Source organism: Lethenteron reissneri, unplaced genomic scaffold (genome assembly GCF_015708825.2).
Source record: "Lethenteron reissneri isolate LAM-NWPU_2019-01 unplaced genomic scaffold, ASM1570882v1 scaffold_1639, whole genome shotgun sequence".
NCBI classification, from domain to species: Eukaryota; Metazoa; Chordata; class Hyperoartia; order Petromyzontiformes; family Petromyzontidae; genus Lethenteron; species Lethenteron reissneri.
Genome location: NW_026891376.1, coordinates 3,084,840 through 3,098,524, shown reverse-complemented (window position 1 = coordinate 3,098,524; position 13,685 = coordinate 3,084,840). Strand labels below are relative to the sequence as shown.

At 43.4% G+C, this 13,685-nt stretch overlaps 1 protein-coding gene across 1 annotated transcript in view; it reads left to right on the top strand.

The window, feature by feature from the left end:
* The window catches only part of LOC133338954 (zinc finger protein 729-like), a 30,900-nt gene extending 18,211 nt beyond the window's left edge, over positions 1–12,689 (top strand). The window contains exons 7-8 of the mRNA XM_061547081.1: positions 5,031–5,038; positions 8,182–12,689. Coding sequence (XP_061403065.1) covers positions 5,031–5,038; positions 8,182–9,940 — 1,767 coding nt within the window. The 3' untranslated portion in view covers positions 9,941–12,689. The remainder of the gene's footprint in view (positions 1–5,030; positions 5,039–8,181) is intronic.
* The last annotated feature ends 996 nt before the right edge of the window (positions 12,690–13,685 follow it).

Below are 13,685 nucleotides of genomic sequence, written 5' to 3'. Positions count from 1 at the left end.
TTTCATCAACGGGGACAAAATTGAGATAGGTCGGTAGTTATTTGGATCATCTTTAGGGCCCCCTTTGTGAAGTGGACGAACATAGGAATGTTTCCATTCTAGAGGAACTGATGCTTCTTTGATGGACAGGTTGAAAATATTGAAAATATAACACGCTTCAAATTGCTTTAAACTATTGTCATTGTCGTGCGTATTTAATGTGGCGCTGCATTCTGATGTTGTAGGAGAAAACATTTATTAAAAAGTCTATTTAATTAAGTAGAACGTGTTGTCTATATGTATTTAAAGTTGCGCATTTTGATGTGACGTCACATTTCTCAACCCCCACCCCCCTGGTGTCCTTTTTAATAAATGTTTTCTACAACATCAGAGTGCAGCGCCACATTAAATACGCACTACAATGACAATAGTTTAAAGCGATTTGAAGCGTGTATTTTTTTTAAGGGGGGGGGGGTAGAGCTTTGTGACGTCATATTTGAAGGGGGTCTGACTTTTTGTGACGCCGTGTGACGAGGGGGGGAGGGGGATCAAAAATCGTCCAAAATCGCGTGACGTCATTTATGGACGGCCTCTGGACGCAAAACTTGAACTCTGACCTCGCTCTCTGACGTCACCACTAAGCATTACCTCATCGGCGTGAAACGCCACGGGGGGGGCGGTGCGCCTCGCTAGTGACGTCATGTCACCCCTGCTTGGTCACCGTCGATGTCTGTTCCCGTACAATCCTTATTTGGGCAAAGCTACGCCCAGTGACTGGCGGCTCATTAACATAATCTAGGATCTAAGCTTTGGTGACTGCAGGAATTGCTCATTGGTTATTTCGGTAAAGAAATGAAATACAATTAACATAATATATTCGTTAAAAGCCGTCGCGAGTTTGTTTTTTTATTGCGACGGGTTCAGCACCCACGCCCCATCATCCCTCGACGTGTGACTTTACCGAAAGAGCCAATGAGTGTACAACGAGTTGAGTCATTCCTGCAGTTGACGAAAGCTTCAATTCTCGAATAAGTTATTCAGTTACCCAGCACCGCTCGTTGGGGGCGTGTCTTGTACCCCGGAAGTGAATATTACGTCACATCCTGCTGCCGCCATAACGTAGCGAGGTAACGAGAAGCTGCCGATGAAATCCGAGGTGAGAGATTTTCATCGTGGTGGTTGTGGTGGTGGTGGTTGTTGTTGTTTACCAAGGTAGAGCCTCTCTTTCTCGTAGGGATGTCAATTGAGTCGCAGCGAGTATGGGAATCCATGTCCATGTTGGGACATTACAACGCGGGGCCTAGCCACGCGGGGCCTCGCCTCCTGCCCTCGCCTGAAGGCCTTTGTTTGAATTCTCTCGCTTCAACTTGATCTGGAAGCTTTCGTGACGGCAGCAGAAATACAATAAATGAAGAAACAACCAATTTAATGTGGTGGTTTTTTTTCATTTATTTTAGTTATATCATATTTTTTTTATCCAAACTTTTTTTCATAAATGAAAAAACAAAATGTATTTAGTTTCTTTTTTTTCATATTTAATTTTTAATACAATTTTTTTCATTAAAACTTTTTAATACTAAAAAATATTTCATAATTTATTCGTTTCATTAATTTTTTTACCTACGTGACCTTACCGAAAAGAACAAATAATTATCTCGGTTAAACTTGATCTGGAGCTTTCGTGAGTGCAGGGATCCATACTCTTTGGTTCTTTCGGTAAAGTCACGTAGAAAGAACACATTAATTAAATAATAGCATACGATGTTTCCTTTGCAACACGAGCAATCACCATCAGGTACAAATGAATGAGAAAGCAAAGATTGTAAACTTAGAACAATAGTCTTTGGTTCTTTCGGTAAAGTTACATAGGTATAAAATAAAATAAACTTAGAACTACAATGCAATACAACACAACACAGCGAGTCGGCTCACATAACAGTCAACACCCCACCTGGTTTATTAACGTTCTTCCAAAGATTGCTAAATTTTAGAGAGAGAACTAAACACAGACATGGAGACACATACACACAAGCAGAGAGAGATAACACAGACAGAGAGACACATAGGCACACAGAGAGACACAGAGAAAGAGACACATATAGACATGGAGATAGACACACACATAGGCACACATAGGCACACAGAGAGACAGACACACATAAACACACAGAGACACAGAGAGATGACACAGGCACACAGAGAGAGACACATAGGCACACAGGGAGAGATAACACAGACACGTAGGCACACACATAGGCACACACAGAAACAACACCTCTGTGTTAAGGGCTTAAATAGAGAGGGGGGCAGAGAGATACGGGGGGGGGGGGGGTGTAGAGAAATGAGCATGGCAATGAGAGATTTGGAGCTATCGTGACTGCAGGAAATACAACACGAGGACAACTTAAGTTTCTATTTTATGTAACCAGGCCGATGTTGTATATGTTGGGTATCGAAATTTGTTATGGTGTATGCGTGCGTGGGTGAAATTATTATGTTGTATATGTGGGTTATGAATATTCAGTGAAAATAATAATTAAATGAAATTTGGCCAAATGTGTAATTATCCGGAAATATGTTAATTTATGTAATTACGCACATTTTAATTATGCCAATTCGAGAGGTAATCGTATTAATTATGCGAGTGGGTGTAATTATGATAATGCAAGTCGTTATGATAACCAGACCCCGCCTTGGTGACGAGGGTGGGTTATCGATCGGAATAAGGCAATTAATCGTATGCAGTTATGCAGGTGTGGTGTAAGTATGCAAGATTAACTTAGATTAACTCGGCATCGTTGTCTAGGTTCGTCTCATTCTCGCTTTAACATTCCCAGAGTGTGTACTCGTGGTTGTATTTAGGTCCCCGGTTCACCCCGTTATTGCTTTAACATTTACTGAGTATGTATTAGTGTGTTTATTAAGGTCACCAAGTTCAGATCTCAACGCAGAAGCAGATCTTATGCATAGATTTCAGGAAAGAATCACACAACCACTTCTGTATTGATCAATTTATTACTAATTCAACCTTAACTATGATATAGTATGCGAACTCTCAATCCCGGAACGTCAACACGGCATCAATACAGTATCATCAACGATTGTCTGATTTCACTTTGACAACGGCACATGGATCCCGCATAACGCGATGGTTGTTAGTGAGAGAGAGAGTCGTTAAAATATGCAAATACTATGCTAAGAAAACCTTAACGTTAATGAATGATTATACTCAATATTGTTCACGCAGTACCGCACTCCTTATTGATCATACGCAACCCTTATCACGTTGTTAACACCTTGGGTCACGGAACAGTTGAATACTCTGTAGAGGATGCGAGTACGTGCGGCGATTATGACTGAAAGATACTTGAAAGATTATACGGCGATAAAAAAACACAATCAAAACAGTTATTATTCTTAAAGGCACCAATCTCAACAGATACATCGGCAGGTTATCTGCCAACAGAACGGCTCGGAGTAAGGGCCTGCGACGGTGCTCCTTTTCCGAAGATCGTTATCTTATACCAAGTTTACTAATTGGGGACCAGATCACCTGATAAGGATCCGGTGGGCCACCACTCCCCACGTGAGCGTGGCTCGGCGGAAGGAGGTGCCAAGAATCAGTTCGTATTGATGGATCTGTTGGGAATTTATGCGATTAAGAGTACAGCCCACTAAATATTAAAGATAAAAATTACGAAGACTCTTATAAACGACGGATGGCCATCACTCGGTCTCGTTGTGATGCCTTCCCAGCCACGGATGGCTTATGGGTTCGAGTGTGTTTGAGTGGTAAGAGTTGTCTTGAATAGTCAGTGTTCGGAGTCGATTCTTTATGTCAAACAGACGCCTGGTGGTCGTGTGGTGAGGGGGCGGTGCGCGTCATACGTATCAGTCGCTCCCCTGTCACCGTGGTGAACTGGTTCGGATGGCTGTTGATACGCTGTCGCAGTTCAGAACCCGGTCGGTAGGTGGCGCCCACAACCCGCTCGCAGCGCGCAGCGCTGGGTCGTCGCCAAACCGCGACCCTCGCCACTCCGGCGGCAGCAGAGACCTCCGACTCGGCAGAGGTTGACGAGCTGAAGATGAGTCAAGCCGACCCGCTGGTCGCAGCTCGCTCCTGAGCCGACCCTCCCGGTCGAGCTCGCTCCTGGGTCGACCCGCTGGTCGCCCTCGCTCCTGAGTCGACCCTCCCGGTCGCACTCCTGAGTCGACCCACTGGTCGCACTCCTGAGTGGACCCGCTGGTCGCACTCCTGAGTGGACCCGCTGGTCGCACTCCTCCTGAGCCGACTCTCCCGGTCGCACTCCTGAGTGGACCCGCTGGTCGCACTAGTTTCCAATGCTCAGGATCCTTCCTTTATGCCGAAAAATCCCCCTGGATCCCGCCCACAAGGCGGGGCTTCTTTCGATTTTTGCCGTGTCAGGATTTGTCCGTAGGTAGGTGTGTCCATGTGTGTGTCCGTACGTCCGTATGTCCTTGTGTGCATCACCCACGGTATATTCCGTTGTCACACTCCCTCCATAAACCCACGAGCAAACAATCAGATGTTACAAATTGCCTCGAGGTCGTCTCTCTGTCTGGGTGCAATATTATCTCTTGTTTGGCCTTCTTCATGAACCCAAAACACAGACATCACAAATCGTCTCATAGGGGTCTTTGTTCGTGTTGCATCACCTGGAGGGAGGGGCAACGCTCTCTCCGACCCGGCGCACAAAGAAATGGTTAAAAAGTTTTAAGTTAACATTTGTCCCTTACTATTTCACAGTTATGATTCTGTATGTAACCTAAGGTCTGTCGTTTCCCATCGTGGTGCTTGACTCCAGTGGAGGTGTTTCCCCGAGCGTATACACACTCCTATCCCGCTCTGCGGGGATACAAAGACGGCCGGGATCTCCCTTTCTCTCCGACCCTGGGTTTAACATCGTTTTTTTATTATGTATTATATTCGACCTGGTGGTGATTCATCCCGTTATCCTGGCTTTTCATAAGTTTTACTTTGTCTTTTCATGCATATGCTTATTATTATTAACTTATTTCCGATATCTTAGGTCAAGGGGTAAGCTTCTTGATCCTAGGAATTCGTATTCCTTGGTGTCTGCATGGTTATATAAGCGGAATATAGTTTACGGTGAATAGCGTTAACATTGATGTTATGTCCGATATTATGTATTGTGATGTCTTTAACTTAACTTGTTTGTCAGAGCTTTACTGACACGAAGTTGCATTTCATAGCCCCGCAGTCTTTGCCCCACCCTATCTCTGCTCGCCGTTGTTGTTGCCGTCCAGCTGGCCGTTAACTCAAGGCCTCATTAATTTCCGTCACTCCTTGTAGGGGAGGGCGGTTGAACCTTGGAGTCAGTTCTGGTTTTTGTCTGCCGCCGTGCTCTTAATTTCCTTCCCTCTTCAACCTTATATATGATATATTCGCTCCTGTCTGGGTGCGATTCAATTTTGACTTAGGAAGGTTCTGATTGTCATATGCTTCGGGTCGAGTTGTATAGAAAGTATTAAAGTATGGAAATAACATTTCATATTGACTTAATGATGGTGATGGTTTAGTAGGCGTAACTTGTGGCCTGGTTTAATTGGAGTGGGTGTGAATATCAATAACTTTAGCCTACCCTGTTGTTAAATTCCGACTTTAACGTTACTTTAATAGCAATACAGAATAATTGAGCTTTTTGTCTTAACTAGGCGAATGCGAACTTCTGGTGACCCCCGCAGACTTGTTATTCAGCTGGGTCTTGCCCGCCTTGAGAGATATACAACACTCTTTTAAATCAGCTCCCCCCCTGTGCACACAGCCTTGAGCTGACCCACTTCTTTGTTCCCTCAGTGTGCACGTGTTCTAACTAGCTCGGAATCCCTGAACACACAATCAGTGATGATTCCTGGCTTTCTGTGGTTGTGATGTAGACAAAGGCGCCTCTACTTTCTTTCATTGCCTTTGCCTTGAAGCAAGGTTGCAAATTCTGCCATCCTAGCCCTCCTCCTGTTCATTACTTAACAACACCTGGTGTTTTGCAGTTTGCTGCGCTCTGGTGTGTTTCATTCATTAAAAAAAAACAAGTAAAAGATAATATATAAAAATCTCATCAAATATGATTAATCTCAGTTTTGGAAGAAGGGTTAGGATACAACACCGAGCCCACTTGTGCTGCTGTTACCGCTCTTATGATTTGAAGCTTTCGTGAGTGCATTTGTTGTTTTATATTGATATTATTTTGTTATTTCCCTTTTATGTGACTTTACCGAAAGAACCAAGAATATGAATCCCTGCAGTCACGAAAGCTTTAAATCAAAATTTAAAGGTGGGCTTTGTCAACGTGTGGAAATGACTATCGGTCAAAGGCTCTAAACGCGTGCTGATGTTCACTCTTAAATGTGGAGGGGCATCCGGAGGAAAATCCACGTCACCACTGAGAGAGAGGGAGACACGCAAACTCTGTTATGTTGATTTAATCCTCAATTACTTGATGGAGTGAGGAAGCATTGAAAACTTTTGGTTTAGCCATGTTTGCTTGTTGTAGTACAGAGTTAGCCTGACAACTTTAATCTGAATTGTCCTATGGCAAGGGAAATTTGTGAATGTGTGTCTGTTCGAAATGTTTAGCATACTTTCTGACATGCAACAAACTTGAAATTTGGCATGTGGGTACCTTCCAGACTGTACACAATGCAAAAAGTATAAAAATTTACTTTTGCATTTTTTGGGGAGTGTGCGCAATAATGGATATATTTTGCATGGCAAGTGAGCGGTGACCTCACATCTGTGATGTCACCCGCATGCGGCAGTGTCACGCAGTGTGCATGCTGACGTCACGCATCTCCCACCCTCCGCGTTGGCCGTGGATTCATTCAAGACAAGAATCCAAGTCTCGGACGAAGCCAGATAGTAAAGCTAGTACCTAATAAATGAAACTGAAACATTAATACTGAGCAGATGAAGGTGTGGGGCCAGGCATGGTTCTGGACACGACACCACCTGTTTAACACGGCAGTGTGTAGCAGTGTCAAGTTTGTGTTTGCAGTAAAGTCTATTAATTCTATTGAACACGGAGGTTATATCAAAAGCATGGTTTATGTTTTTTGTTTTTATCTGGAACTCTTTATGAGAATGGAAGCAGTCAGGAAGTTGACACAGCACACATACAGCTGACGTTAGATCTGTTCATCCCAGCATTCAAAGAAACCTGAGCCTGGCTTCACACCTCTAAGTTGCGATTGAACATGAATTTATGCATAACACAAGTAGTATTATTTTCAACACCCTTTGCTATGTCAGCTGAATTTAGCTCTTATGAATATTCATTTTGTAGCCAGACAGCCAAAATTGTGTGCTTGGAGTTTTGGGTTAACATTCATTTTGAAGATACGAGGGCTTCCAGGAATGTTTATGACCATTTGCCCTCTCATAGTGCGCCATAACAGCCCGTGTGATGAATTTGGGAAACTTTTAACTCTATCATGAATATATTAATACGTATAGACGTGTTAGTCATGTGTGACTGTATTTATATATACTCTTTGGTTCTTTCGGTAAAGTCACGTAGGTAGAAATAAAATAAGTAAAATTTTAAAAAACTTTTAAGAACACGCTTTTATGAAATGTACTTGTAATGGAAGAACTCCACGACTCCAGGAAGTGGCTCTGAGGCTTGCCGTAACACAAGCGACCGTGGTCAATTACAGCCAACGTCAGTTTACCGTGGACAATTAGACCCAAGCCGAAACATAACATGTAAAAAAGATTGTTTAAATTTGTTTTATTTAATGATAGAATATAGTATTGTCATCAGTATGGCGTAAGTATACCAAGTTTGCAGTCGATATCACATTGGGAAGTGGGTTAAAATTGAGTTACAAGATTTGAGGATACAACAACAACAATGACAACAACAACAGACAGTGAGTTAAATGAAAGCGTTTATTAAAATAAATCACAGCAGACATCTCAGCTATCGCAATTTTCACCCGAAGACGAACGCTTGTGTTGCGTTCGAAACGTCATTTATGTTAATTCTACCTACGTGACTTTACCAAAAGAACCATAGAGTATGGATTCCTGCAGTCATAAAAGCTTCAAATCAAGATTGTGTACTTATATATGCGTATATTCATTCCTCTGTGCCTCGATACTGACGTGTAGATGCTATTTTCTGTCTGCAGCTGTCGCTTCCTCTGACGCTTCCACTGCAGAATTGGTCTGATGGAGCACAGGCAGTCAGCGCGGCTCGGTACGGCAAGGCAACAATCTGACCAGCGTGCATACAGCACGGATCGGACTGAAATTTTGACACAGCACCAGAAAAAACACACGGGAGAAAAACCCTTCAAGTGCACTCGGTGTGAGATGGCGTTTGCAGATTCATCAACTCTTCAAAGACACCAGAGAAAACACACGGGAGAGAAACCCTTCAAGTGCATTGTGTGTGGGAAGGCATTTTCACAGTCATCTAATCTTGCACGACACCAGAGAACACACACAGGAGAGAAACCCTTCAAGTGCAGTGTGTGTGGGAAGGCATTTTTACGGTCACAACATCTTGCAATACACCAGAGAACACACACAGGAGAGAAACCCTTCAAGTGCACTCTGTGTGGGAAGGCATTTTCACAGTCATATGATCTTGCAAGACACCAGAGAACTCACACAGGAGATAAACCCTTCAAGTGCAGTGTGTGTGAGAAGGCATTTTTACGGTCACAACATCTTGCAACACACCAGAGAACACACACAGGAGTGAAACCCTTCAAGTGCAGTGTGTGTGGGAAGGCATTTTCATACTCATCTGTTCTTGCAAGACACCAGAGAACACACACAGGAGAGAAACCCTTCAAGTGCAGTGTGTGTGGGAAGGCATTTTCACAGTCATCTGATCTTGCAATACACCAGAGAACACACACAGGAGAGAAACCCTTCACGTGCAGAGTGTGTGGGAAGGCATTTTCACAGTCCTCAAATCTTGCAAAACACCAGAGAACACACACAGGAGAGAAACCCTTCAAGTGCAGTGTGTGTGGGAAGGCATTTTCAGAGTCAAGTGATCTTGCAAAACACCAGAGAACACACACAGGAGAGAAACCCTTCAAGTGCAGTGTGTGTGGCAAGGCATTTTCACAGTCATCTGATCTTGCAATACACCAGAGAACACACACAGGAGAGAAACCCTTCAAGTGCAGAGTGTGTGGGAAGGCATTTTCACAGTCCTCAAATCTTGCAACACACCGGAGAACACACACAGGAGAGAAACCCTTCAAGTGCAGTGTGTGTGGGAAGGCATTTTCATACTCATCTGTTCTTGCAAGACACCAGAGAACACACACAGGAGAGAAACCCTTCAAGTGCAGAGTGTGTGGGAAGGCATTTTCACAGTCCTCAAATCTTGCAACACACCGGAGAACACACACAGGAGAGAAACCCTTCAAGTGCAGTGTGTGTGGGAAGGCATTTTCATACTCATCTGTTCTTGCAAGACACCAGAGAACACACACAGGAGAGAAACCCTTCAGGTGCACTCTGTGCGGGAAGGCGTTTGCACGTTCACAACATCTTCAAGAACACCAGAGAACACAGAAGCATCAGAAGATCCACAAGGAGTGGAGTCTGAAATCAGCTTGTGAAAGTCAAAGTGCCGTAAGGAGCCCATCCCTCATGAAACAAGTACCGGAAGAAAATCCCAGTTTGGGCACTTTAAAAGGTATCAAGGCGGAATTTGAAGAGGTGATTGTGAAATGTGAAGAGGTGACGTTGAAGAGCGAAGAAGTGAAGGTAAAATGTGAAGATGAAAATTCGACTCCAGAATGGGACCTTCACATCGGTGGAGGCAACGTGAAGCAAGAGGGGAATTCTGACTGTAAGGCAGAGCGAGGCAACTCACAGCAGTTTGTGGAAGTGGAGGTGTGGGTGGACTTCCTAGACAATATAAAGTCAAATGGAGACCCGGTAGATGTGTAAGCTTGAGACGATGTCGCTTCCAATAGATGCACCTTTGTCACAGGCCTTTAATGAAAATAACGTGAAGTAGAACATTGAAATCTTAGGTTCAACCTGCAGGGTAAGAGCGGCCAGTCTTGGTGGATCTGTTGGTTGGGTAGATATCTCACCAGGAGCTTCGGTGTTTACCACTGAACCCTATGGGAGCCTTCATCTGGCTCTTGTGAGCCTCAGCGATTCACACTGAAGCCTATGGGAGCCTTAGTCTTGCTCTGTGAGCCTCGGTAATTAACAATGAATGCGATGGATGGGAGCCAGTGACATGGCGTGAGGTCAGTGGCTGGGGAGGCACTGGGGGCGTGGCCTCACCGGTGTGTCTGACACGCCCACCCCCCTCAGTGAGGCAGATGTGATAGCTGCCTCCCCTGGTGCTTTTTCATTGCAGTTTCATGACGAGACCAGCGAGCCTACGTATCTTTATGCACATACAGTAGAACCTCTGGTCGCGAATGCTTCTGATCACGACCAAATTGGGTTTCGACCAAAACATTTACAACAGTTTATTTAATCTGGTCACGAACACATACTCGGGTGGAGATCAAACAGGGCCGCGGCCGATTTCTCCTTCCGCGCCATTTTTGTTGTTGAATTACACAAAGCGTAACAGTTATGTATATATCTTTTGTAATATAAAATTCCTAGTAAGATATGTATACATTTTGTAAGTGTAGTCATACCCCTCCTTCCTCATTCAAGCCATAGTTTAGAGAGCGAAAGCGCTGAGTACGTCAATCGCTAACATAAGAACCCGTTAATCTCTTCTCGCATTAATACGATGATGCGGTGAAGTAAACGTTCATACGATATTACGGTGAATGCTTCCAAAAACAATACTGTACTCAAATATTACTGTTAACTTTCAATAGAAACATAAATTGCTCATATGAATATGCTCTCTCAGAATCGACCGACTGATGTAGCAGACGAAACAGTAATCTTGTTGAACAATTCTAAACCTTGTCAGTTTTCTCTGTTTTTCAAGGTTTTCTCAGTGTTATGCAATGTTTTTACATTTAGTTTACTATTACAATGAATTCTATGGCATAATTAACTATTTTTGTCCTTAAAAATATTTTAAAAACTTTATATACAGTTCGTAGGAGTCTGGAATGGATTAATCGTATTAACATACAATCCAATGGGGAAATTAGGTTTGAGTCACGACCAAATCGGGTTGCGACCAAAGTTATGGAACGAATTATGGTCGTGACCAGAGGTTCTACTGTACTTGAACTCAGTTACCTGGACTATGGAAGGCGAGGACATGCAATGAAGGGGTCTACAAACATTCCATTGGTGACATGCTGAGATAGTAACAGGCAAGCCCTTACTGCCCGCGGTCCATCCAGTGTCTGAGGGGAGGCTGAGCGTGTCGCTGCCTCACCTCTCGTCTCTCCCTGTACTTGCAGCGAAGCTCCGCAAATTTGGCGATTTTGACTATAAATAAATAATTAAGAAAAACACTTGCTTTTTCATACGTGCTTTTATGAAATGTACTAGTAATGGCAGAACTCCACGACTCCAGGAAATGGCCCCGAAGCTTGCCATAACGTAAGGGACAGTGGCCAATTATAGCCAACGTCAGTTGACTGTGGGGACAATTAGACCGAAACATAACATAAAAACGAATGTTTAAAAATATATTTTTTTAAATGATAGAATATAGTATTGTCATCAGTATGACATAAGTATACCAAGTTTGCAGTCGATACCACATTGGGAAGTTGGTTAAAATTGAGTTACAAGATTTGAGAATACGACAAAAACGACAACAGACAGTTAAAATTAAATATTTTAAAATACTTTTTTTAAAAACACGCTTTAATGAAATGTACTGTCCGAGCTGCCCCTGCCCCCTTCTCTCATCGCTCCTCTTCCACATGCCCCGGCCCTGGGCGTGGCTCCCCAAGGCTTGCCGTGACGTAAGGGACCGCGGTGATTTACAGGCAACGTCAGTTGAGCGTGGACAATTAGAGCCGTAAAAAAGATTGTAAAAAAATATTTATTTATTTTTAATGATAAAATATGGTATTGTCATCAGTATGACACACCTATACGAATTTTGCATTCGATACATTGGGAATACGGTTGAAATTGAGTTACAAGATTTTTGGATACAACACATACAGTAAATTTAAATAAAAGCGTGTTAAATGTAAAAAAAAATCTATGTTATGGATTTTGTATGATATAATATCGTGTTGTCATCAATATGACATCGCTATACCAAGTTTGCAGTCGATAGCACATTGGGAAGTGTGTAAAATTTGAGTTAGAAGATTTCGTTTTTGAGGATACAACAGACGAAGTGAGTTAAATAGAAGCGTGTAAAAATGATTGGAATCATCTTCTTGGTTCTTTCGGTAGTCACGTAGAAGGGAAATAATAAAAATAAAACTTTTTAAAATAATTCTCACGACGTTTCGGCCACAACGCAAGCAGCCGTCCTCAGGTGACAGACCTGCTTGCGTTTTGGCCGAAACGTGAGAATTTTATTTTAGTATGTTTTATTTATTTATTGTTTTATTATTTCCCTTTTACGTGACTTTACCGAAAGAACCAAGAAGATGAATCCCTGCAGTCACGAAAACTTTAAATCGAAAATGATTGGAATCGTACAGAAATGACATAACACCCAATTTCAAAGCAGATGCGGTCCACCCTTCTGAAACGCCCTGTAATTTACGAGTTTTGAATAATTGTAACCAAACACAATAAACCAGACACGTGAATTTGTGAACTTTCACGGCAACGTGTGTCGAGACCTTTAATCTGTGTAATCGGCCACGTGTGTGTGTACATACAAACACAAAGATCCCCCCCGGTATAGCCTTCACAGACTATTGGGGCAAGTGCTGTTAGCGGGTGGCGATATTCGCACACCGCACCGGGTACGCATTTGAGGCTGAGTCGATGTAGGGGCGGCTCAGGACCGGTTAAAAAAATCATCTCCACTGGTTATGGGGGCCGTCCATAAATGAGGTCACGCGATTTTGGACGATTTTTGACCCCCCCACCCGCGTCACACGGCGTCACAAAAAGTCAAACCCCCTCAAATATGACGTCACACAGCTCTGCCCCCCAAATAAAATATAACACGCTTCAAATTGCTTTAAACTATTGTCATTGTCGTGCGTTTTTAATGTGGCGCTGCATTCTGATGTAGGAGAAAACATTAAAAAGTCTATTTAATTATGTAGAATGTGTTGTCTATATGTATTTAAAGTTGCGCATTTTGATGTGATGTCACATTTCTCAACCCCCACCCCCCTGGTCTCCTTTTTAATAAATGTTTTCTTCTACAACAACAGAGTGCAGCGCCACATTAAATACGCACTACAATGACAATAGTTTAAAGCGATTTGAAGCGTGTTTTTTTTGAAGGGGGGGGGGGGGTAGAGCTTTGTGACGTCATATTTGAGGGGGGTCTGACTTTTTGTGACGCTGTGTGACGAGGGGGGAGGGGGATCAAAAATTGTCCAAAATCGCGTGACGTCATTTATGGACGGCCTCTGTACGCAAAACTTTAACTCTGACCCCTCTCTCTGACGTCACCACTAAGCATTACCTCATCGGCGTGAAACGCCAGGGGGGGCGGTGCGCCTCGCTAGTGACGTCATGTCACCCCTGCTTGGTCCCCGTCGATGTCTGACCCGTACAATCCTTATTTGGGCAAAGCTACGCCCAGTGACTGGCGGCTCATTAA